The 25,160-nt window shown below is 37.1% G+C and overlaps 1 protein-coding gene across 1 annotated transcript; it reads left to right on the top strand.

The window, feature by feature from the left end:
* Nucleotides 1–1,307: 1,307 nt before the first annotated feature.
* LOC113116932 (dihydrolipoyllysine-residue succinyltransferase component of 2-oxoglutarate dehydrogenase complex, mitochondrial-like) lies at nt 1,308–24,805 on the top strand. Its single transcript, XM_026285237.1, has 15 exons — nt 1,308–1,454; nt 3,899–3,932; nt 4,072–4,111; nt 4,546–4,607; nt 6,239–6,313; nt 6,393–6,448; nt 7,239–7,347; nt 13,097–13,255; nt 14,281–14,357; nt 15,707–15,804; nt 19,077–19,207; nt 22,601–22,674; nt 23,271–23,354; nt 23,670–23,837; nt 24,277–24,805. Exons 1-15 carry the CDS (start codon nt 1,320–1,322, stop codon nt 24,409–24,411), a joined length of 1,437 nt encoding a protein of 478 aa, XP_026141022.1. The 5' UTR covers nt 1,308–1,319; the 3' UTR covers nt 24,412–24,805.
* Nucleotides 24,806–25,160: the final 355 nt, after the last annotated feature.

Raw genomic sequence — 25,160 nt, 5'->3', positions numbered from 1 at the left:
TATATATATATTACATTAATGAGGACAGTGGAAGCAATCAAAAACAACAAAAAGAGCAATGAAATATAAGTGCTATAACAAGTCTCAGTTAACATTTAATTTAAAAGTCCGTAAAAGTGACTTTGTGCTTCTTTGGGATGGCACAATCAAGCGACGTTCACTTGCAGAACGCAAGCTTCTAGAGGGCACATAAATATATAGAATATCATATATATATATGAAGAGTTCAGATGCAAAAACCTCTAAATGCCATCTGAAATTTTCATCTAAAATTAGGATTTTTATCAAGGTCCTATGCTTAGGTTGAGTCATTTTACTTTAATTGTGATGTGCAGGTCCTTTTCCAGGCTAGTAAAGTGAAATAACTGAATATAAATATAGGAGCCTGATAAAAATCCTAATTTTAGATGAAAATTTCAGATGGCACTTAGAGGCTTTTGCATCTGAACTCTTCATATATATATATATATATATATATATATATATATATATATATATATATATATATATATATATATTCTACTATTTTGTATCTACTAGAAATTAAAAATTCTTTCACGCACTTAAGTCATGTGTATTTTTTTGTATCCTATTTTTGTTCATTTAAGTGTTTTGTAAATTTTTGTTGTTGGAATCATAAGCTATAAGGCGTTAGCTCTCTGCTTCTTATAAAAAATAATCACAAATAATAAATTAAAAATATTAAGTAGCCTAGTAATTTATACATATGTTATGTATATAATTCCACGTGTTAATTCATAGTTTTGATGCCTTCAGTGTGAATCTACAATTTTCATAGTCATGAAAATAAAGAAAACTTTTTGAATGAGAAGGTGTGTCCAAACTTTTAGTCTGTACTGTACATATGTGAGGGTGTGTGTGTGTATACACACACACACACACACACAAACACACACACACACACACACACACACACACACACACACACACACACACACACACACACACTACTCTTTTTACAGTAGAAATAGGTCACTACCATTTTCTCTTGGATAATCTGTACTTGTTATGGACGTGCTTTTTTTGTTTTTTTATTTTATTTGCTTTTATTTCTTTGTTTATGAATATATTTATTTTGATGCAAGTAATGATGTTGCCATTCTATGTTCGTCGTTCTAAAGATGCACTAAAACGAATATATATATATATATATATATATATATATATATATATATATATATATATATATATATATATATATATATATATATATATATATATATATATATACACTCACGAGTAACACGATTGGCAAATTAATGGTACACTCCATTCGCCCCTCTCTGACTCATCATGGTATGCTCTGCGCAGTTTCCGGTTGGCGGCGGCGCAGTTTCCGTTGCTGTGGTGCGTGCGGTCCTCCCGAAGACATGTTGTCCCGTTCCCGCTGTGTCACCTGGAGCCTCGGCCGCTCGATCAGCGCCCTGCGGCAGGTAATGTGTGTGTGTGACCGGTGTGTGTGCGGCGGGGGGTCTGGTAGACCGGTGACCGTCAGCGGAGCGGTAGGCCGCGGGCCCAAGGGCAGCAGGACACACCGAGAGAGAGACAGAGTGTGTGTTTACATCATCTTCATCTTCATCTACATCTTCATCACATCTTCATCAGCTTCAGCCTCTCGTGTGTCATATGATGAGCTCCTCGAGCTCTAAACACTGTTCATGAGTGAGGTGTGCTGTCAGATGATCACGTGATCGAGCTGTCACTGAGTAATAACAGATCTAGAGCTCTGTAGTGTACGTGTCTGCTTTGTGTGTGCTGTCCGAGAGACAGTCAGGGTTGATCTCATGTCCTCAGCTGCTGTTGGGTTATTACTGACGAGGTCACACACTGTGGCAGCTTTAATGCACACATGTGTGTCAACAGGACAGATGTTCTGTCTGATCTGAAGACATATCTCCTATTATATCTTCCAGTATTCAGAGATGTGAGGGCATTTCACTGCAGACGTGATCGAGCTGCAGCACAACAAACACAAAGCGCTCGTGAAAGATTTTAATGAGTCTAATACGTACAGCAGAAATGAAAGCATATCTAAAGTAATACTCACACAGCACATATTCTGTGCTCGAAGGCCTCCTCGATTCTCTCTCTCACACACACACACACACTCACACACACACACATGGGTTTTCACACTCTAAACTTGGGTTTTCCTAAATGTGCCCAGATCCTGGATTTAAAAATAGTGGGTGCATTTTTTTTTAATCGCAATAAGAGGACAATATTTCATAATATGTCAGTCTTTCATTTTTTTTCTAATTTTTAATATTTAAAATAAGTGTGTTTAATTTGAACATCTCATACATCTTATTTGCAGTAATTTAATCAAGCTTTATGTAAATGTCTATTCTGTCTGTCTATTCTTAATATTTAATGTTGTGTGAATTGTTTGTATGTGTGTTTGGGAAACAAAATAATATCTGAAGGTTGTGTATGAATTATGACCCCCGACCCACACACACACACATTGCTTTTTACCAAAGATCTGCGTTTCTTATTTAAAATGTTGTGTAATTAAATCTTATTGTCAAAAAAGGCTAATATATGTATAGTATATTTTATCTAATGTAAAAAAAAAAAAAGTGTGTTTTTATCACATAGAGTCCTTCAGATTAGAGCTTCAGAGCACAGGTCAAACAAATCATTGGGTAGTTTTGTCAGAAATACCCTGCGCAGTATAATGAACACGTGGAGGAAGAAACCGTGCTGATATTCAGTACAATAGCACTCTTGCTGGATGTGCCAGTGCCTATAACAGTATTAGATTTACTATAGAGTTTATGAAAACAATAAAATGTGGAAGCATTAACACATTAAATATTCTGTTTTACTATAAAACAATAATCCGTTCCTAATCTTTTACAATCGCAGAGATCCAATTAAAGCTGACTTTTATTTAGTCATAAACTCAAAGGTCTCAGGTGTTCGTAAGTTACATACAGCGGGTCTCATTCATGAAACACGAGCAGAACGAATTTTTGTGTAAATCGTGTGTAAAGTGGTTCTGGCGTAAATTTTCGGATTCATTAAAATGTTCGTATTTTCCAAATGTTAGTTGGTACGAAAGAAATCTACACCTGCTCCCAGCCACCCGTAAATAGTGCGTTTAACATCTGAACGTTTTGCTCATTAATACGGCTGCATTTTAATTAATACTCAGGTACATATTTACACAGCATTTTGAAAAAAATATTATATATAGTAATTACATACGGTTTTCTTTTCACTTCTGGGACTGTTCGATTAACAGATGAAACTCCATTAACAGCATCTGTAATATGCTGCAAAGCTTCCTTTCTTTAGGACCTGATACGCCACTATGTATACGCTTGAAAATAAAACGTGGCGTTTTGAAAGAACTTCTGAGAAGACATGTTGAAATCCTTCGTTTGGTGTCATAATATGATGCTCATATATAGTTGTCAGTCTGGTTTAATGGGCAGGATTTATGGTAATTGAGAATGAGCGTTTAGGCGCGTCCCATTTACGACTGATTGGAATTCATTAACACACACACACACATTTCACTATCACATCTGACGTTTAGGAAGTATTTGTGAATCAGGAGAAGAATTTTCGGGAAGTACTCTTTACGCGCAAATCACTCAGATATTTACTCGTATATTTACGAATGTTTCATGAATGAGACCCAGCGTGTGTATATGTGTGTATATGTGTGTGTATGTGTGTATGTGTGTGTATGTGTGTGTATGTGTGTGTTTGGTGTAAACAGACAGAGGCACATGTGAGGTTCAGATATGACAGATGTTCCTGGTGTTTGTGTCCTGCTTGTTCAGTGCTCTTCTTGCTTCTGATGCCCTGGTGTCGTCGTCGTCTTCTTCTTTTAGGGTAACAGTTCTTCTTCTTCTTCTTTTAGGGTAACAGTGTTCTCGCGAGACGCGCTGCTTCAGGTGAGATAATTGAGGATATTTCTACTCCATTACATGTCTTAGGTCTTTTGTAAAGGTTCAAGTTTGAACAGCCTCGTATCTTTCTTTATCTGACAGTGCAAACATGATTTGATGTTCCTGTGTCTCTTATTTCCTCCAGGTATATCAGCGAGTCAGTGTGTCAGCTTCAAGAACAGCCCGTACGTATCACAGATGATTATTTACCGTGCTGTGACTCACCAGTTAGGCTTTATTTTCACCAGAGATGATAAGTGTTTCACTAGATGTGTTTTCATCAGAATAAAAGCTTGAAGTGCAGTATGAATTGCTGAGAGCTAGCGGTTTAAATGAGGCAAATTAAAAATATCTCTTCCATGTGTAGAAATTAGGAAAGTATTGTCATTTCCCTACTGAAGTTTAAATATACCTATTAAAATATTATTTTTCATTTATTATGCAGTGTAGTTGTTTTGCAATATATGGTTATTGTTGCCATTGTTGCTGTTATTATTCTGTTCTAATTGGTTTGGCCTCCTAAAACACCGGTGTGAATGTCATGTAGACTGAGGGTTAAGTCCCCTCTAAACTCTTGGTTGAGATGATGATGATGAAGATGTGTGCTGCTGATTTTCAGGAGGACAGAGACCCGGTCGAGTGTCTATCAGATCAGATACTTCAACACCTCAGCTGCTCACAGTATGTATCCGCTCGTGCTCTTCGTGTGCGGCTGCTGCTGAAAGAGAGTAGTTTCTGTGGAAACTTAACTTTAAATATAGAACTGTTAAAATGCCGTTTATCTTCTTGCAGAGATCAGTCATAAAACTGACTTTAGAGTATTTAGCATTATTACAGGCTCTCTGGAAAGCTTGATTCTGATTGGTCGAGCATAGCGTCCTCCTCTCTGGTGTCTATTACTTTACCATGTGCTTTAATCTGTGCATTATCTCGTACTTATCTTCACGGCTGAACGCTTCTCGCTGGGAACTGTGACTTTGTGGAAACTTGAAATCTATATTACAAGTTTGCTGATAAAACGCCTAACACTTATATAAGGTACATTAATGGCCAAAAGTTTGAAATAATAATTTTTATTTATTTATAGGCAGTCAAGTTTTATTTTATTTTTTTTTATTTTTTTTGTGTGTAGTAAGTCTCTTTTGTTCACCAAGGCTGCATTTATTTGATCAAAGATACAATAAAAACAGTAATATTGTGAAATATTGCTAGTTTACATCATCTGTTTTCTGTGTTAAAGTGTAATGTATTTCTGTGATGTACAGCTGTATTTTCAGCATCATTCCTCCAGTCTTCAGTGTCACATGATCTTCAGAAATCAGAATAATATGATCATTTACTGCTGATTATTTGCATAATTTTTATTCCTCTTTTACTTAAAGCAGCTTTTCTTCAAAGAAAAAAGAAAATAGCTGGTCTAAACCAATTTTTACACTTAGTAAATAACTGGAAATGCAAGATGCACCAGTCAGATGATATGAGAAACATTAAAGTAGCACTCTTTTCATTTACCTAGAGCAGCGGTTTAACATACAGCACTGATCTGAACCGCAGTGAATATTAAAATATGATGAATCATGTTGAATGTGTGACACTAGAGTACAAACAAGACCTGGCAAATCTTGAATTAGTTTGAGTGCAGCTTTAAAATTATTCTGACATGTAATTATTAGCTCTATTAATCATTACCCTTCCCTCTAATAATAAAATCTGCCAGATAAAGGCTACTGCAGACACAGTCACTCCGAGCGTCTCTTATCTCGTCTCTGAAGTGCTGCACGCTGCAGAGACAAACACAGAAATCAGTTCCCAAGTACACAACAAGTTTCCTTTATATGTTGCTTTCTAAAAGAATCAGATCTATTGTAATTGGTATCACGTTTGGTCATGTCTTCAGCAGGGTTTCTGCTCATCTTAAGAAGTATTCATTTGCATAAGGCCTTAAAAAGTCTTTACATAGTCCGCTTGGAGCACATATTCTTCATAAAGTCATGGCATTCAATTTATTCATTTAGACATTTTCCCTGGGAAAGACAAAATAATAATACATACTGAGAAAGAACATCAAGTTTTTTTTTTTTTTTCAGTGAGATCTGTTGGAGGTTGTAGTTTGAGAATTCAAGGTGTTGCTAATGCAGCCCATTTTCTGCTCTTTAGACTCTTACATCTATAGATCTCCTTGACTTGTGTTCCCTTCAGTTTAGTCCTTACATTTAGTTTACTTGGCTTTAAAGGTGTCTGCAGAAACTCTTTTCCGTGGTGTATACGCTCTAGAAAGCCGTTGTGATCACCAGTAACTTCTGTGCTTGCAGGGAATGAGGTTCTCACAGTGAATACACCAGCGTTTGCTGAGTCTGTCACAGAGGGAGACGTCAGGTGGGAGAAAGGTAAGAGGAGTTCAGCAGGTGTGCAGGACAGACGTCTCGCCCCGTTAGACCCCGTTAACCCTCTTCTGTCTGTCTTCAGCTGTTGGAGACAGTGTCTCTGAAGATGAGGTCGTCTGTGAGATTGAGACCGATAAGGTAAGAAGCACACTTTTTTATCTCAATCAGGGATTTCTAGAAGGCTGAAAGTTGTACATTAGTTTAGTTGTTGATCTGTGTACACATCTTTGGCCATCGTGCAGCATCACACTGCATTAAAATGTGTCTAGCTGAAAATAGTTCAAGCTTTAATAACGTGCCTCTGGACACCTGCCTTCTGTTCCAGACTGTTTTTGATAGCGAGAACGTGTCCTATTTCACTCGTCTGGTGAACATGACGCTAAATCTGTGTAACACAACAGGACTTCCTAAAGATCGTTCCTAACACTGGACTGAAACTGTTATTGAACATCAAGGATGTCCAGAGTTTAGTTTGAGGAACAAAACTCCATTTTGGAAATTTATGCTGTTTAATCTGACACGTAGTTAGCTAAATAGAGTTTAACTCTATATATTCTCTGCTGATCATTGTTTACAAAAATATACCTAAAAACATTCTGTTTGAGCACAGCACCAAGAGATGTATCAGTAGGAACAGTGTGTGTGTGTGTGTGTGTGTGTGTGTGTCTGGTGTAGAGTTAAGGTGAGTTGTGTGTGTGTGTGTGTGTGTGTGTGTGTGTGTGTATAGTGTAGAGTTAAGGTGAGTCGTGTGTGTGTGTGTATAGTGTAGAGTTAAGGTGAGTTGAGTGTGTGTGTGTGTGTGTGTGTGTGTGTGTGTGTGTGTGTGTGTGTGTGTGTGTCTGGTGTAGAGTTAAGGTGAGTTGTGTGTGTGTGTGTGTGTGTGTGTGTGTATAGTGTAGAGTTAAGTTGAGTTGTGTGTGTGCTGCAGACGTCGGTGCAGGTTCCCTCTCCAGCTGCAGGAGTCATCGAGGAGCTGCTGGTTCCTGATGGAGGGAAAGTGGAAGGAGGAACTCCTCTGTTCAGACTCAAGAAAGGAGGTCAGACATGTTTCTTTTTTCTAAATTATATTAACAAAATGTTCTGGACTAATTGCATCTCATATTGTAATCATTACGATCAAAAGTTGAAGTCACTTCCTAACATTGTGTGTGTTTAACTGATTACATGATGTTTGCTAACCATTATTTCTGCCATATGGATGATGCTTTAACTCTGACCAATAACAGATTACTTCCTGTTGTAATACAGAAACATAAACGTCATGTGAAGATGCTTTGAAATGTGTATAGCCTATGTAAATAAACTTGAACTGAATTAAAAGTCAAGGAAACTTTACTTGTCAACAACTAAACTAACCTTAATTTATATATAAATAATATATAAGCAATATATATTATTTGATGGACTTATATGATGGACTAAGATCACAGTTTATGATTGGAAGTATTGGATAATTACACTAATTAAGTACAGTGCAAGTCAAAAGTTTACATACACCGTGCTGAATCTGCAAAATATTAAAGATGACACATTATGCCCCTTTTTACAAGATGTAATATAAGCCTCTGGTGTCCCCAGAATGTGTCTGTGAAGTTTCAGCTCAAAATACCCCACAGATCATTTATTAAATCATTTTGAAAATGCTTAGTTTGAGTGGAAGCAGAAACACACTGTTTTTTGGGCCTGTGTCTTTAAATGCAAATGAGCTGCTGCTCCACGTCCCCTTTTCCAAAATAGAGCTGAGTCATTACAGTTCAGACCTGCTGAAAACATCTGTTTTGGTTCTGATTATCATGCTTATTGTGCTGAAATCATGCGTTTTAAACCATATGAGTTTAAACTTCTGATATTGGGTTTCTGAGTGCACACATCTGAAGCACATGGACAGAAAGAAAGTTTTTATTCACACACAAGTTTACATTAAAAACACACATGAGTTGTAAAAACAGTCTGTTATGTCCGTGAAGGTAAACAGCTGGAAAATAAATCACATTTATTTTAGCTCTGTGTGGCAGCAGCAATATACAGTAAATAAATCAATGTCATGTCACTAGGGGTGCTGAATCAGACACACTCGTTAGGACTGGGTGATTTTTGCCAAAAACTACAATCTTTTCCAGAATGTTTTACCAATTCTCGATTTGTTTTAGGATTTTTAACTAGTCAGCTTGAAAGTGTAACTACAACATGATTCAAGTAGGTTTTTCTTTACTTACCTTCAAGTTGAAGAAAAGTACATTCCAAGTGCAGCACAACATGAAGTTAACATGATGTAAATGTTAATCAAATCACTTGTTAAATATCCTTGCAAAAAAGATGCAAAAACTACAACTACATCCTGTACAAACTTGTCTTAAACATATTATGTGTTCAGAAATAATACAAGGAAAATTATTTTAGAAAATCTCAAAAGTCAAAGTAATTCTAATTCAAAATGACTGAAGGTATAACACCAGTACACTTATTAACTATAGATGTCCAGCTTTCAGTCTGTCACCATGATGCAAACATGACATTTCAGACATACAGTAGTAGTTCTTTACAGGTTTTTTTATTCAGTTACGTTGCTTTTCCATAGTTTTTTTTTTTTTTCTTCTTCTGTGTAAACATGGATGTCATCCAAGCAGATGCTTCACACTGCTGGTGGTTGAGGATAGACCCCCCACATCATTATAAATCACTTTGGGGCGTACAACAATACACAATAAAGCGCTAATATAAATGCATCATTCATTCATTCATTCATGTCTTTGACTGTTGCGTTCTCGTCTCTTGCAGTGTCTCATGCATGAAACCTCATTCTAAAAACACTGTGCTCAAGTTAAAAGAAGTTCACTCCCCTCTTCTTGCATGTTTTACCTATTCCACTGCCCTTATCACATCTTTGTCAACACTAAAGCACTGTGTGAATGACACCTAGTGCTAATATTATGGTCCTTCACTGAGCGTGTCACATGCGAGCGGATAATCACTTGCGTCGATATGCTGTTTTCACAATTCCTCAATTTCATAAAAATATATATATATATATATATATATATATAATAAAATTTGCCCAGCCCTACCACTGGTTTTCTTAGACGCTTGCAGAAAAAGGCTTACCAAAACAAAGTTACTGGGTTCATCTTTTTCATGTTTCCTTGGTTGGTAGATGCACCAGGGACCTGATTATAGCACTTCAAACCTGGAAAAGTCACCTTTAATTATTTTACCAAAATAAAAGGGATCATTCAAAATACATGTTATTGTTCATTTAGTTCTGACATGATTAAGATATTTCACATAGAAGGTGTTTACACATAGTCCAAAAGAGAAAATAATAGTTGATTCTTAATACTATTAGTCCTTAGCCATCTTCAAGATTCGGCTAAAAACGCATCTCTTCCATCTTGATTTGACCCTCTAACTCTAGCACTCTCTATTCTAATTCCATTTTCTCTTTTTTCTTTCATAAAAAAATAAAATAACAATTGATTCTTTTAGACTTGGACTCTATTTGTTTTCTAAATGCTTGTTTTCTCAAAAAAGGCCTCTAACTACCTTTCTCTATTTTCTTTCTATTCTATCTACTTTTCTTTTTATTTATTATATAATTAACAAAAACAAATTGCTATGTGTACTGTGTTAGGCTAACTGACCCTTGCCATTGCACTTGCTTATCATTGCTCTTTGGTTGATTTTGATTGCTTCCATTGTTTTTATTTGTAAGTTGCTTTGGATGAAATAAAAAATACATCAAGTCCCTTGTTTTTCCTGAACAGTTAAATTGCCTGCAGTTCTTCAGAAAAATCCTTCAGCTCCCACAAATTATTTGGATTTCCAGCATTTTTCAGTACTTTCCAAAAATGACTGTATGATTTTGAGATCCATCGTTTCACAGCTGACCAATATATATATATATATATATATATATATATATATATATATATAAAATTTAGCCGATATTATCGGCCGATATGAGCCTGTCGCCAATATATCGATATTGGCCAACACGCTGCTGATATGACTTTTTTTTTTTTTTTAACAGAACATATAACGCAGATAAAATCCTTTGAATAGTGTAATTACTTGAGTTTGTCCAGCAGAGTTCACTCCATTGTTTGCTACTGGTTACCCAGGACAGTGTAGAGTAGAGATGCGCGGATGAGCTCAAACTTCACCCGAGTCTGCTGCTTCAAATTATCTGGCCACCACCCTCCCACACTTATATTTGATGGTCACATCACAATGATTCTAATTCTTAGTTTTGCATGAGGATATGATGAATGGATGACTCGTTTGCGGCACATTAAAGCCTTTGTTGCAGCCACCGTAGCTGATCGCCACCACTCAGTGCTCATTTATGGTTTATACCGGCTGCGCTGTGGCTCAGAACTCAGAATTATCACATCGTGCAATAGACTTCTATTGTATTTTTGTGCACCGCTCGTTTCTGGTGTAGAATAGAATCCATTATAATCTGTGATGTTGTCAGAATCTGAAAATGTGTCTTGGGAACACAATTATATAATTATATATTATAAAGATATTTTGGATGAAAAACGAGAAGCTTGAGACTGTACAATAGACTGCCAAATAAATAACAGTGTCAAGGTGCAGGAAAGTATGAAAAGCATCGTCAGAATAGTCCATCTGCATCAGTGATTCAACAGTAACGTTATGAAGTGTTGAGAGTACTATTTGTACGAGAAGTAGGGCTGGGATAAACGATTATTTTTTAAACGATTAATCTAGCGATTAATTTTTTCACAACGATTTGATTTAGATTATCTCCCCATTAACTGACTACTAACAATTTATACATGTTGATTTACATATCTGAATGAAAAAAAGATGAATTCCTTTACATTGCAATATGTTTATTGCTCTTAAAATTACAAAATAAAAGACTGACTAAGAATGCATTACTTTGCACTTGTATAGAGATAGCATCCAATAAAACCTTGAAGCCTTGAAAACACACAGCTTACTGAAACAAGCTTACTGAACACATAGGGCCTAGCTTACTGAAAAAAAGTTCTCCTTTCAGATGAAAATAACAACAACTTGATGCATTCAATAAAAAAGGTCACCCAAAATACTTTAGAGCTAATGTTTAGAGCAATTGAAAGAATGCAGTAACCAATGTAAACTTGAGGGCTTTAAGCTAATACAGAGAGTGCTTTTCCAAAAAATAAATAAATAAAAATTAATAGTGGGAGCCAGCAGCCCGGCATGGAGAAAAAAAAATCTCTGAATGTTCCACGTGAAACTTTGGAGTTTCACCCTTTTTCTATCGTGTCTAATGATTTTGGTTAATATGCACGAGGGAGAGAAAAAGAGAGAGAGAGAGACAGAGAGAGCGAGACAGCACTCGTGTAGTTTGAAGACTGTGAGTGCGCGAGCGCGCGTGAAACTTTAGTGTTTCGCCCTTTTTCTATCGTGTTTAATGATTTTGATTAATATGCTCAAGGGAGAGAGAGAGCAAGAAGCGCTCGTGTTGTTTGAAGACTGTGAGTGCGTGCGCAGCCGGGGCTCTCTCTCGTACGCGACCTGTCATTCTACATCACTCACCGATCAAATAAAGCTTTGACAGCTGCCAAAAAAAAATCAATTCAGAAAAACCCCTAGATTGGTTATATAACGTTGGACAGAATGTTGATCCAGCATTCCCGTATATTTAGCGCACATAAGGTAAACGTTTTGCCAACGTTTTTTTAGAGAAATAAAAACAGGTCGACGAATCGATGCGCATACTTTGCGTCGACGTATATTTTGCATCGACATCATCGATGACCTCGACGCGTTGTCCCAGCCCTAACGAGAAGAAAACAAAAATAAAGACTTTTTTCAACAATTCCTGTCCTCTGTGTCTCTCCAAGTCAGAGTAGCGCCATTTTGTCAAATCTTAGCTGTACCCAGATACGCTTCATAATGCTCCACGCTGCGCTGATGTGTTTTTTGCTTTCAAAACAAAGCATAAATACATGTAAAAAATGTATTGTTTTTGTGCGGCTTATACAGAAGAGTGTACAACTCCTGCGTACAGCTCAGATTTGCCAAAATGTCGCTACGCTTCATAACGTTACGGTTGAATCACTGATGTCAGATGGGACTATTCTGATGATGCTTTTCATACTCTCCTGGACCTTGACACTGTTATTTATTTGTCAGTCTATGGGACAGTCTCAAGCCTACTGATTTTCATTAAAAAAATCTTAAACCGTGCTCAGAAGATGAACAAAGCTTTTGACTGTACTGATCTATAATATAGCCTACACATAAATATATTGGCCAATATATCGGTATGAGTCTTTTTTTACTCCCTAATATCGTTATCGGCATCAGGCCCCAAGCAAACCACATTGGTCGTGCTCTACACTGAGGGACTCAAACACAACTATTACTGAAGGTTCAAACACTCATCGATGCTCCAGAAGGAAAAAAAAAGAGCCAGGGGTTTTATAGATTCAATTACTATTTTCTTTTGTGGTCTATATGTAAACATCTTGTATGTGAAATATCTTATTCAGGTCACTACTGAATAAACAATTGCAATGCATTTTGTATGATTACCATTTTGCAGATTCTGAAAGGTGTATATAAACTTTTGACTTCAACTTTATAAAACAAACTTTTAAGTTTTATGAAAACTATTAGCTGAAGAAAACCCCCCATTTAAAATGTCCGTTTTCATAATAACCATAACCAGAAATAAAGCGTCTGGTCTTTCCGTGCTAGGAAGTGGTTATTATTATAAACGAGTGCTGCTGTGCTGCGGTGGTTTCATCTCTGACTGTGTTTCAGTTGGAGCTGCTAAGACGACAGCAGCAGCACCTCCTCCTCCTCCTGCAGCAGAGACTCCTCCTCCACCTGCTCCACCTGCTGCTCCGGCCGGAGGACCCATCCCCATCAGCATGCCCCCTGTACCCCCTGTGCCGGCCCAGCCCATCCAGTCCAAACCAGGTCAGGAGGTTTCCCCATTTACAGGATAAATCTCATTATGGATGCTGTACATTCAGTAGAGGCTGAGATTGCTGTATTGTGATTAACATTAGCTATGCACCAAATTTTTGTGTCACAATCTAATAGAGGTGTGTACTAATGCAGCAACCACGTGAAAGCATTTAAAACTTTATGAGAAAGACACAAAAATCATAAAAACACAGACAGCGAGAGACATGCAACAAAACATCTTCATAAATTCATAAAAATATATATTTTTTTAATCTGCTTCCAGCTGCACTTTTATTTTGGGTTTCTGCAAAATAACTCATTCAACATTCATAAATTATATTATTGTGATTGTGACAATAACAATGATAATAATGGTTATCACTATTAAAAACAACATAGCAGCTCTGTTAATACATTTATTATAACATTCACACAGAGTGTTCAAATTGGGATCTGATATTGTAATGTTTTAAAACTTTTCTCATTGGCTCAACAAGTCTGCATTTATTTGTACAGTATAAAATGCATGGCTGATTCAAGAAGGGGGTCTCAAAAATGGCCAAAACTATTTGTTTTACCAACCTATTAATTTAAGTTGAATTGTGCTTTGTTGGTATAACGTCTGGTATAACATTCTAGCAGACATTATACCAGCAAAGCACAATTCAACTTAAATTAACATGCATTTTATACTGTACAAATAAATTCAGCCTTATTGAGCCAATGAGAAAAGTTTTAAAAAATTACAATATCAGATCCCAATTTGAACACTCTGTGTGAATATATATATATATATATATATATATATATATATATATATATATATATATATTTGGAAAGCAAATCAAAACAGTGAAAAGCACATTTTGGCTACTTTTTGCAATGGTGAAAATTTTTGCCAAATTACACGTAAAACGATGAGAAAAAATATGTTTGGTATGCTGCCGTCGGCCCAGTGTTTAATTTTGTTTGGCTTCAGCCAAGCATTTTCATTTTGGTGCATCCCTAATTAACTGAAACTCTCTTGTCTGTAGTTTCTGCCATAAAACCCACTGCAGCTCCTGCTGATGCTGCTGACGCCGGAGCCAAAGCCGCCCGATCAGAGCACAGGGTAAGGAAAAATGTACTGGTATTACTATTTATGTGGAGACATTTGGACCCTATAATGTAGGGAACACCAGGACCAAAATACACACTTATTTGGCAACAACAGATCCAATTTCAGTATCATATTGAATAGAATACCTTTAAATAATATATAATTGGCAGTACATTTGAACCTTTTCTTGTGATTTTGCTGCAACTTATGTGTACAGATACTTTTTTATACACAGGAAGCATGTTCATTCTAGGGCTGTGCATTAAATCGCATGTGATTGTCTTGCTCATCTCGCCAGTAAAGCTGGTTCCATGATTAGTAGTAAATCTCCATCAACTGCTTTCAAATGGAGCGACATTTACTACACAGAGCTGTAGATCATTGACAGTTAGGAAAGATCACGTTCATTATTGCAGATCGAATCGCCTGCGACAGTGAACGCAATATTGCATAGCTTGTCAGTGATCTACAAGTCTGTGTATTAGAGCCTGACCAATATATCGCTTTGCCAATATTATGGGCCTGACGCCGATATATCGGTATCTGCAAATATGGCACCGATATGGACTTTTTTTAACAGAACATATAATGCAGATAGAATGCTTGAAATTGTGTAATTACTTGGTTTGTCCAGCCAAGCGCGCTCCATTGTTTTTAAATTTATATTTAAATATATTTAAGGTCATTACAAAGACAGTGATGTGCTCATACTGTTAGGATATTGGGTTATGTAAGTCCAATTTAATTAAAGGAGAATACATATTTTATAATTTATTCATGAATTAGACTAATTGTTACTTATGTGCCATAACCTCTGCCATCAAGTTAATACACAATAATTTCTGCAGTTGATCGTGTTAGATTTTAATGCCTTTACTTTCACCTGTGACTGAAATATGGCTCAAAAATGTTATTGGGACCATCTTCATCTCTGTGATGATATTCAGTATCTCTGTATTTGATCTGAAGCAGCTTAAATGTTTTTTTTTTTTCACCTTACAAATAAGTAGTGCCTGTCACCGTTTGATTCAAAATGTTTAATGATACAACTTGAACAGTACATAAACAAAGAGTGAAATACAAAAGTGCAGAGTGAAATTAAATGCAATGTAAATGTGAAACAGTGTTAAATGCCATTTGGAGATTTTCATGAACATTTTGAGTGATGCCTAATAGTTGAATCAGTGTCTCTAATCACGCAATCTGTGCTCTTCAAGAAACTCAATGGCCGAATACAAAAGTGCATTGAAATGGTCTTTATAGTAACAGTGTTATTTACATGAACTGATATAAAAAAAATAGCACAAATTCAGCCAAGGCCCCACATTCTCTTGCTCAGCCCTTCTGTGGTTTTGTTGCAGGTGAAGATGAACCGCATGAGACAGCGAATCGCTCAGCGGCTGAAGGAAGCGCAGGACACCTGTGCCATGCTGACAACCTTCAATGAAGTGGATATGAGGTTTGTTCCTGTAAAAGAAAACCAGCCTACTCCAGATTATACAGTCACTGGTCTTTGAAATGTGTTTTAATACCCTGCCAGTCAAAGGTTGGTGCTCACCTTTTCAGTTTTGTCGTTAGGATCTTCTCCGTCTCAGGAAACATGACACTAGGGCTAGGTATTGAGACAAATTTCACCATTTATTTCCATTCATTAGCCTGCATTTTTTAATCTCAATTCATTTAGATATTGATCTATTTTTTGGGCATTGAACTAAAGCTGTAAATGTTATAATTATTGCTCTCTGTTGGGACTTTACTATATTCCATTGATTTGTAAACAAACATTTAAATTGCACATAAGGTGGTTTTTACAATAAAAAGTAAATTATAATTATTTTTTAATTATATAATGGTTTCTACTCCAGTTTGTTGTTGAAATGTAAAAATGTAAACAGCAGATATCATAAAAATATTTATTTAAACATACATTAAATATTGAAGAACAGGTTCGTTGCAAAATATAATATATAATAATCCTCTCTATTTTTCTTTCATTTTTTTTTTTTTGTTTGTGGACATTGAATGTCTTTCCTAAGATAAATGTGACGTAGCGTGACATTGATCATAATCTGTTTTATTGACATCTTTGTGCGTTTAAAACACTTACTGATTGATTACATGAGACGTTATTATTTTTCTTTCAAGATCAACCCTTGATGTTAAGTAATGTTTATTTGGTGCTGTAAGTAGTAGTAAAGAGGAAGATGTGATCATTTCACTTGAAGCTACACAAAGTTCATTGCAGATGTCAGGCGTGCTACAAATAATGTTTTAGTGACGTTTTGAAAAGATCATACATTTAGTTTCATCAAAATGAGAGTGGATTAAAATAGAGGAATTCATATTTTCAAACTATTATGTCTAGATCTTCTCCAACTCGGTGCATGCACCGATGCGAATTGGTGATTCTCCACATTCCTAATGCATATGCATACTTTATATTTGTCCACAAAACAGACTTTTAAGCCTAAAAAGTGGCAGTTCAGGCAAACGTGCCATAACTTCTGCCTGTGAATGTGCAGTAAAGAGCACTGACACATAGAAAGGTCTGTTGACAGGCCTGTGGAAATTTAGCTTTCTGGCCAAACCTGATTAGAAGCTGCGCAATGCCCATCCAAATGGTTATAGATTGGAATCTGGCCTACAGGAAGAGATTTCTGAAACCCAATCGCCACTTAAAGCGCCGAATGTAAATATTTGGTCCTAATGTTGGTCAAAACAAAGATAAGAAGGGCAAAATGGGCTTTATTAATTTACAAGGAAACGTTAATGTCCACAACCTCCCTCGCTAACCCCTGAAGAGGACACTTTGAGGATTTCTCCCCAGCGCAAATGGCCGTATTAGCTTTCAGCTGCTCGGGGTCGGTGTTCTGCCGCTAATCTGGTTGGCATTGATGGGATGGAGGAAGACTCTGCCGGTCTGGAGTCGAAGGAGCGCGCTCGTCTGCGGCCCGCGAGCATCTGCCTCTCTGTCCCTCGAGACGCGCCTGCGGAGGGAGCGTGCGAGACGCCCCGAACGTTATGGGCTATTATGACAGGCCAATAAGATTTGAAGGCTCTGGAAAGTGAAGATTTTTATCACGTCTTCTCCCCTTTCTCTGAGAGAGCGTGTCTTGGGACAGTCCTAATTCCGTTAGCGGAGAAACCGGAGAGGATAAACGGTGTTAGAGACAGGAAAATAGAGAATTACAGTCTCGGCCCTTTTCACTCAAAACCTGGCCAGACTGTCCACAACATCCTACATCAGTGTTTGAGTCAGGAGACGGACCTTAAATGCCACGGACCGCTCAAACTGAGGTGGTTGCTTGTTGTGAATCATTAGCTATGTTTCCATCCAAAGATTTGAATTTAACTGGAAATATCACACTAAACATGAGTATAAAGCACTATTTCCATTCAACGAGTCAAAGAGAACAGAATCATCTCTTCCTGATAAACTGGCACTTAATATCACTAAGAAAAGTAGGGGAAGCCACTGAATATTTATATAATTTATATATATGTATATACCTCAGAGAGCGAGACACAATAATGCTGTCACTGCTTTCGAGGGTGCATTTCTGCTGTTTGGGAACACAGTGATGTAAGACAATAATTCAGACAGAAATACTTTGACAGACTTTTGCGTCGGTCCGCAGGTTAGTCAAATTAGCCAGTCACATCATGCAAAGTCGCATGTCTTTTTTTGATGCACACGGTTGAATTTATTTGTTAAATGTGTTTCCATTGTAGTTCATGCACATTTTTATTTTTTTTATTGTGCGCATACGTTTTTGTTTTTTATTCACATTTTTAGAATTTATGCACATCTTGTCATTTTCCTTCCTGCTTTCTTTTTATGCGATATTCCAAAATGTGCACAAAAATAGTTTGATGGAAACAGCTATTGCTGAAGAGTTTTTAGTGGGGTTATTTGCATTGCGAGAGAGTCGACCATTACATTTCAAGGATTTTTAAATAACAATCAGGAACTGGCATTTTTGTGTGTATGTGTGTCTTGGCGATAATCAAATGATTTGAAAATTTGAAAATCCCAAAATTTTTTGAAAAGGTAACATCTCAAAAAGCTAATGATTGTTTCAAATATTCCAATCATATTCAATAATGTAGAGCTGTGCCATTGACAAAAAATAAAAGAAAATAGCATTTACATTGATATACTATTAATTTTCTGTTATAGTCCATTATTATTATATTTAGTCTGAATATTTTAAAGAGTGAAGCACTCAACCAAACACACAATTTCTGAATTTTCATGATGAAACTGATTCAAGGCATCATTGCAGTTTTTCTAAACCATACAGTGCACTTCAGTTGATCAGTGCATTACTGAATATTAATTGTGTTTTAAGCAGTTTTAAGCACAGTTACTGTGTCTGTCAGTCTCCCAAATGAAATGTAAAATAACTTAACTGTTACAAATACACTGTAATCTAGGTCTTCTGAAATTATTATTATTTTTAATTTTTGTTTGAGTAAACAACTTCAGTTTCAGTCTGTTTGTCACACAAAAGCATGATTTCAGAGACCTAGAAAATAGTGCAGCACTCACATGCCATTATCACCATACACTTTCATTGGATGATAAAGAGCAGCGTGAACATTCTGCTAAACATCTGCTTTGAATTTTCTAGAAGAAAAAGTTGGAATGACATGAGAACGAGTAACTGTTCCTTGTTGTAATGCTTGGTTGCAGTTCTCTTACGTTTCTTCTGTGTTCCTCCACAACAGCAACATCACAGACATGAGGAAACAGTATAAAGATGCTTTCCTGAAGAAACATGGCATCAAACTGGGCTTCATGTCTGCGTTTGTGAAAGCGGCTGCCTATGCTTTGACAGAGCAGCCTGCCGTTAACGCTGGTACGTTCACACACACACACACACACACACACAGCGTTCAGCCTCAGCACCTCACCACTTCAGATTAAGCGTGTGTGGTTATGTGGTCGTCTGTTCGAATCTAAAGAACACGTTTTACAGATTACCTTTCTGTCGCCCCCCTCCTCTCTTTCCTTCCAAACCTCATTGGCTTGGCCTACATAGACAGGCACGTTTAACACGGTTTCATCGGGCCAGTGTGTGTCTATATTTGCCCAGAGCTTCACCATTTCACGTTCTTCATCGGAGACTTGCATGTACCTGCTGGTCATGTCTGACCCAACACTGAAATAGACCTGTGGGGTGCTGTCCTTTAGAGACATAGTTAACTAACAAAAGATTGTTTTCTGCTTTTAGTTTCACCTGAAATAAAATAAACGTTAATTAAATGTTAAACGTATTTAATTATTACAACTTTTTTTTTTATTTCAGCTAGTTGCCTAAAATAACTACAAGTAATAAAAATAAATATAAAGACAAAAATGAAAAAATTACCAAAACTTTTTTTTTTAAACATGCCTTATTGAATGAAACAAGTAAGGGAACAGTACAATCTTCAAGGAAAAGATTTTTAACTGTCTTCCCACCCTCAAGCATCCATATATTCCATTACACAAGTGAAAAACTAAACAAAAACTAAAAGAATAATCTTGGCTAAAAGAGACAAATATTCTCATATCACATACAAGTACATCATATTAACATCAATCCCTGGATTGAGAGGAATCTAACATTTATTGTATCTTTATTTAATTGTTTTCAATAAATTGTATTAAAAGATCCCATATTTTATAGTAATCTTTGTTTACCCTTAGTACTGTAGGTCAGTTTTTTCCAGAGCAATACAGTGTGAAACATCTTTTAACCAGTGACAAATTGATGGACCTTCTATTTTCTTCCAATAGAATGCAGTTGACCGTCTTGCAGGAACTAAACAAATTTTAATTTGGTGTTTTGATACGGTTATATCAACAGGAAATAGACCTAATACACACATAAATAATTGAAGAGATTAGTGCTATCACTTTTTGCCAGAATGCCTGAATAATATCACATTCCCAAACACAATGAATGAGTTGAATTTGTTCAATTGTTCAGGTTTGATGTAAGTGCACAATATCCAGTTGTATTGAAGCAGTTTAAATCTAGTATTGATTGACAAATTCTTGGCTCTGACACACACTTCACTCCATTCTGATTCTGAAAATGCAATGCAAGTCTGTACTCTAAGACTTAGATTTTTCTGTAGAGTGATTAATAAATTTATAATAAAGCAGGGTAAATTTGTTTGTACTTAGGTCTTCATAAAACATAACTTGTCCCAATTCTGTTCAACATTCAACGGTCAGGACATTTAATTTTATTTGACTCTGTAGTAGCGAACTTGTAAGTATTTGAAAAAGTGTGACATAGGAATTCCTCATTCATCCTTGAGTTTATTGAAAGGCATAAGCGTATCTACTTCCAAAACTTTAAAAGAATAAGACAAGAAAAAATAAATTATTTTAAATGTATAGACGCTGGTCATATAATTAGAATATCATCAAAAAGTTGATTTTATTTCACTAATTCCATTCCAAAGGTTAAACTTGTATATTATATTCATTCATTACACACAGACTGATATATTTCAAATGTTTATTTCTTTTAATTTTGATGATTATAGCTGACAGGGGAAATCCCAAATTCAGTATTTCAGAAAATTAGAATATTGTGAAAAGGTTGAATATTGAAGACACCTGGTGCCACACTCTAATCAGCTAATTAACTCAAAACACCTGCAAAGTCTTTAAATGGTCTCTCAGTCAAGTTCTGTAGGCTACACAATCATGGAGAAGTCTGCAAGACACAAAGAGGTCATTGCTAAAGAGGCTGGCTGTTCACAGAGCTCTGTGTCCAAGCACATTAATAGAGAGGCAGAGGGAAGGAAAAGATGTGGTAGAAAAAAAGTGTACAAGCAATAGAGATAACCAGACCCTGGAGAGGATTGTGAAACAAAACCTATCAAAAAATGTGGGGAAGATTCACAAAGAGTGGAGTTCAGCTGGAGTCAGTGCTTCAAGAACCACTACACACAGACGTATACAAGACATGGGTTTCAGCTTCGCTTTCCTTGTGTCACGCCACTCTTGAACAACAGACAGCGTCAGAAGCGTCTCACTTCAAAAAAGACTGGACTGCTGCTGAGTGGACCACAGTTATGTTCTCTGATGAAAGTAAATTTAGCATTTCCTTTGGAAATCAGGGTCCCAGAGTCTGGAGGAAGAGAGGAGAGGCACACAATCCACGTTGCTTGTGGTCCAGTGTAAAGTTTCCACAGTCAGTGATGGTTTGGGGTGCCATGTCATCTGCTGGTGTTGGTCCACTGTGTTTTCTGAGGTCAAAGGTCAACACAGCTGTATACCAGGAAGTTTAAGAACACTTCATGCTTCCTGCTGCTGACCAACTTTATGGAGATACAGATTTCATTTTGCAACAGAACTTGGCACCTGCACACAGATACCAAAGGAGCATGGTATCCCTGTTCTTAATTGGCCAGCAAACTCTCCTGACCTTAACCCTATAGAAAATCTATGTAGTATTGGGAAGAGGAAGATGTGATATGCCAGACCCAAGAATGCAGAAGAGCTGAAGGCCACTATCAGAGCAACCTGGTCTCTCATAACACCTGAGCAGTGCCACAGACTGATCCACTCCATGCCACGCCGCATGCCAGCAAAAGATAAAGATGCAAACGTAGGACAGGTAGAAAATGTATCTGTATCTGTAAGTTGATTATTAGCCTACTCTTGAGAGAGAACTGGTTTGATTTTTGAGAGACTGAGATGCGCAGCGTGGCTGTTTGATTAGTGGGCGTGCTGTGCTTATTCGTTCATTCGTATCATTTCATAACCTATGGTTAAAATCATTGCCTTTTAAATATATACAAATAATATAACGTGTATGGTGTATTATTATAAGTGATATTACTTTTGCCAAACTCTGATTTCTGAGAGATGCATGGAGAGGAAACTGTAATGCAGTGTTTGATTTACGCGCTTTTCACTCATAAAGTTTACATTTCATTCACTTCACACTGGTGACTTTAGAGTTGTGTGTATAATATTGCACTGAGACTGTGTCAGCTTCAGCCGAGTATTCAGGCAGAATTATTTCTTGTCCGTTAATCGTTTTTGGAGCCATTATCTGTGCCATTCCAAATAAAGGATTCTGCTTTGAGCACAACCCTAATTTTTACATGAAATATTTAAATTTTACATGAAACACAGATAAAGTCATAGAAAGTGACAGCTACAAGCAGTATTGAAATGCAAGATATAAACTCAAGAAAGTCAAATATTGAAAGCTTTTAACTGTTGTTTTTAATCTGCGCAGTCATTGATGACACAACCAAAGAGATCGTGTATCGGGATTATGTGGATATCAGTGTGGCAGTCGCCACACCAAAGGTAAATCCTACACATTTATGCAGAAATTAATACTTCCTTTCTTCAAAGATGCATTAAATTGATCAAAAGTGACAGTCAAGCCATTTATCTTATAACTCTATGTTCTTCTGAAATTTCTATTTATCTCTGAATCCTGAAAAATAAAATGTATCAGTTTCTACAAAAATATTGTGCAGCACAAATGTGTTCAACACTGATGATAATCAGAAATGTTTGTTGAGCAGTAAATGATCATATTATTCTGATTTCTGAAGATCATGTGACACTGAAGACTGGAGGAATGATGCTGAAAATACAGCTTTGTGTCACGTTTTACTAAATATTCACGGAGAAAACAGTTATTTTGAATTGAAATAATATTTCACATTATCACTGTTTTTACTGTGTTTCTGATCACAGGCATGTAGTAGCCTTGGTGAGCAGAAGAGACTTCTTTCAAAAACATTTGAACTGATCCTCCTTTAGAATGGGGACATGATTTCCATGAGTGCAGATGTTCAGCTTGTTCTCTTCTAACATCAGTCATCATCGCTGTAGTCATGTGCAGACGCTCCTGGGCCCTGTGTGTTGAACTCCTTCTCTTCCTCGTCTCTCAGGGGCTGGTGGTTCCCGTGATCAGAGGAGTGGAGGGAATGAACTTCACAGACATCGAGAGGACGATTAACGAGCTGGGAGAGAAGGTGAGCGACGAGCTGCTGTCTGAAGACTCGCTTATTCAGCTGCAAATGGAGCAACTAACCAGAAATCTTTATTTAGCTAAATATGTGACACGACCTAAAAAAACAGCGGTATCATTGGTAAAACTGATGTCAAGTGAAGGGGAAAACAAATCGGACGGTGTAATTTCTGAAAAACGCTGCGGTTTATTCCTCTCATGACTCTAATGACAGCTTAAGAGCGTTAATCAGAGCACGGTTTACTTTTATGCATTTCACAGACGCTTTTATACAAAGAACAAATCCTCCTAGACTAGTTCTCCTGTGTTTTCTGCATAGGCTCGTAAGAACGAGCTGGCCGTGGAGGACATGGACGGAGGCACCTTCACCATCAGCAACGGAGGAGTGTTCGGATCCATGTTCGGGACTCCCATCATCAACCCGCCGCAGTCGGCCATCCTGGGCATGCACGGCATCTTTGACCGGCCCGTGGCCATCGCTGGGAAGGTTAGAGGTCACGCTAGTGTGTTTTCTGTGCCTTACATCGGTCGAGTCATACTCCTTTCATTTTTGTTAATCAGTGGTTACCCTAACACTTATTTTTAAAATAATCATGTTTAACAGCTGAATCATTCTCAAAGCAGCCTCCACCAATCAGAGAGAGGGGCGAAACAGCATCATATTTTCATGATTTCTGAAGATCATGTGACACTGAAGACTGGAGGAATGATGCTGAAAATACAGCGGAGCATCACAGAAATAAATGACACTTTAACAGCTGTTTTACATTAGAATAATATTCAGCAAACTTCTCTTAGTTTTATTCTGTTTTTGATCAAATAAATGCAAAACTAGTTTCCTATCCCAAACTACTGAACAACACTATAAATGCACATTTTGCAGAACTACAAATCTAATGAACGTCTCTGTGCTCTGTGGTGTCCAGGTGGAGATCCGGCCGATGATGTACGTGGCTCTGACGTACGACCACCGTCTGATCGATGGCAGAGAGGCCGTCACCTTCCTCAGGAAGATCAAGTCAGTGGTGGAGGACCCTCGGGTGCTGCTGCTGGACATGTGAGCGCTCCCCAAACACACCCACCTGTACAGGGACGATTCGCTTCATGTTGAGTTGTTTTACCATGCCTTCGTCTGCTGGGTTCTCACGGTGTTATGGAGGAAAGCGGTCCTGTCATTATATGTACAAATCAGCGCACAAAACATGCCCTGTGCAATTATTAGTTTCTAAATGGAGAAGAAATGCTAGTAAAATGCATTATATGTTATATTTAATCTCTTGGGTGTTAATGGATCGGAGCAGCTGAGCAGAAACACTATGTTCCAGTGAGTCGCAGGTGCTTGTGTGTGTTCACGAGACCTCGACGCGTCCCGCACAACTCCACACCATCAGATCCTGTCTGCCTCTGTAAAAAAATAAAATAAGAGATTTTAAACAATAAAATCAATGAAATGCTCATGCTCTCTCGTGTCTCACTGACTCTGTCTCTATCCAGCGATCATGTGTGTGAGTCTTCAGTGATAATCAGAGTTAAATCATGCCATCAGAACACAATTAATCACTTTAAATAGTTCGGATGAGACGATCCCTTCAGATAAGTGACCAGGTCGGGGTTTTAAAGTTTAATGTTGAGCGCAAGGCTAATGGGGAATTTAGACCATTGATCGTTTGCCTTGCAAAATCACTGCTGACAAACTAAATTAAATTAAAATATATATGTAAAAACTTGTCTATATGTAAGAGAGAGAGAGAGAGAGAGAGAGAGAAATTGATTTAATATAATTGAAGTGCTATTTTAATTTTTGGTTAAT

The sequence above is a fragment of the Carassius auratus genome, chromosome 17, assembly GCF_003368295.1.
Source record: "Carassius auratus strain Wakin chromosome 17, ASM336829v1, whole genome shotgun sequence".
NCBI classification, from domain to species: Eukaryota; Metazoa; Chordata; class Actinopteri; order Cypriniformes; family Cyprinidae; genus Carassius; species Carassius auratus.
The sequence above is the reverse complement of the archived record's forward strand: the minus strand, read 5'-3'. Positions and strand labels throughout refer to the sequence as shown.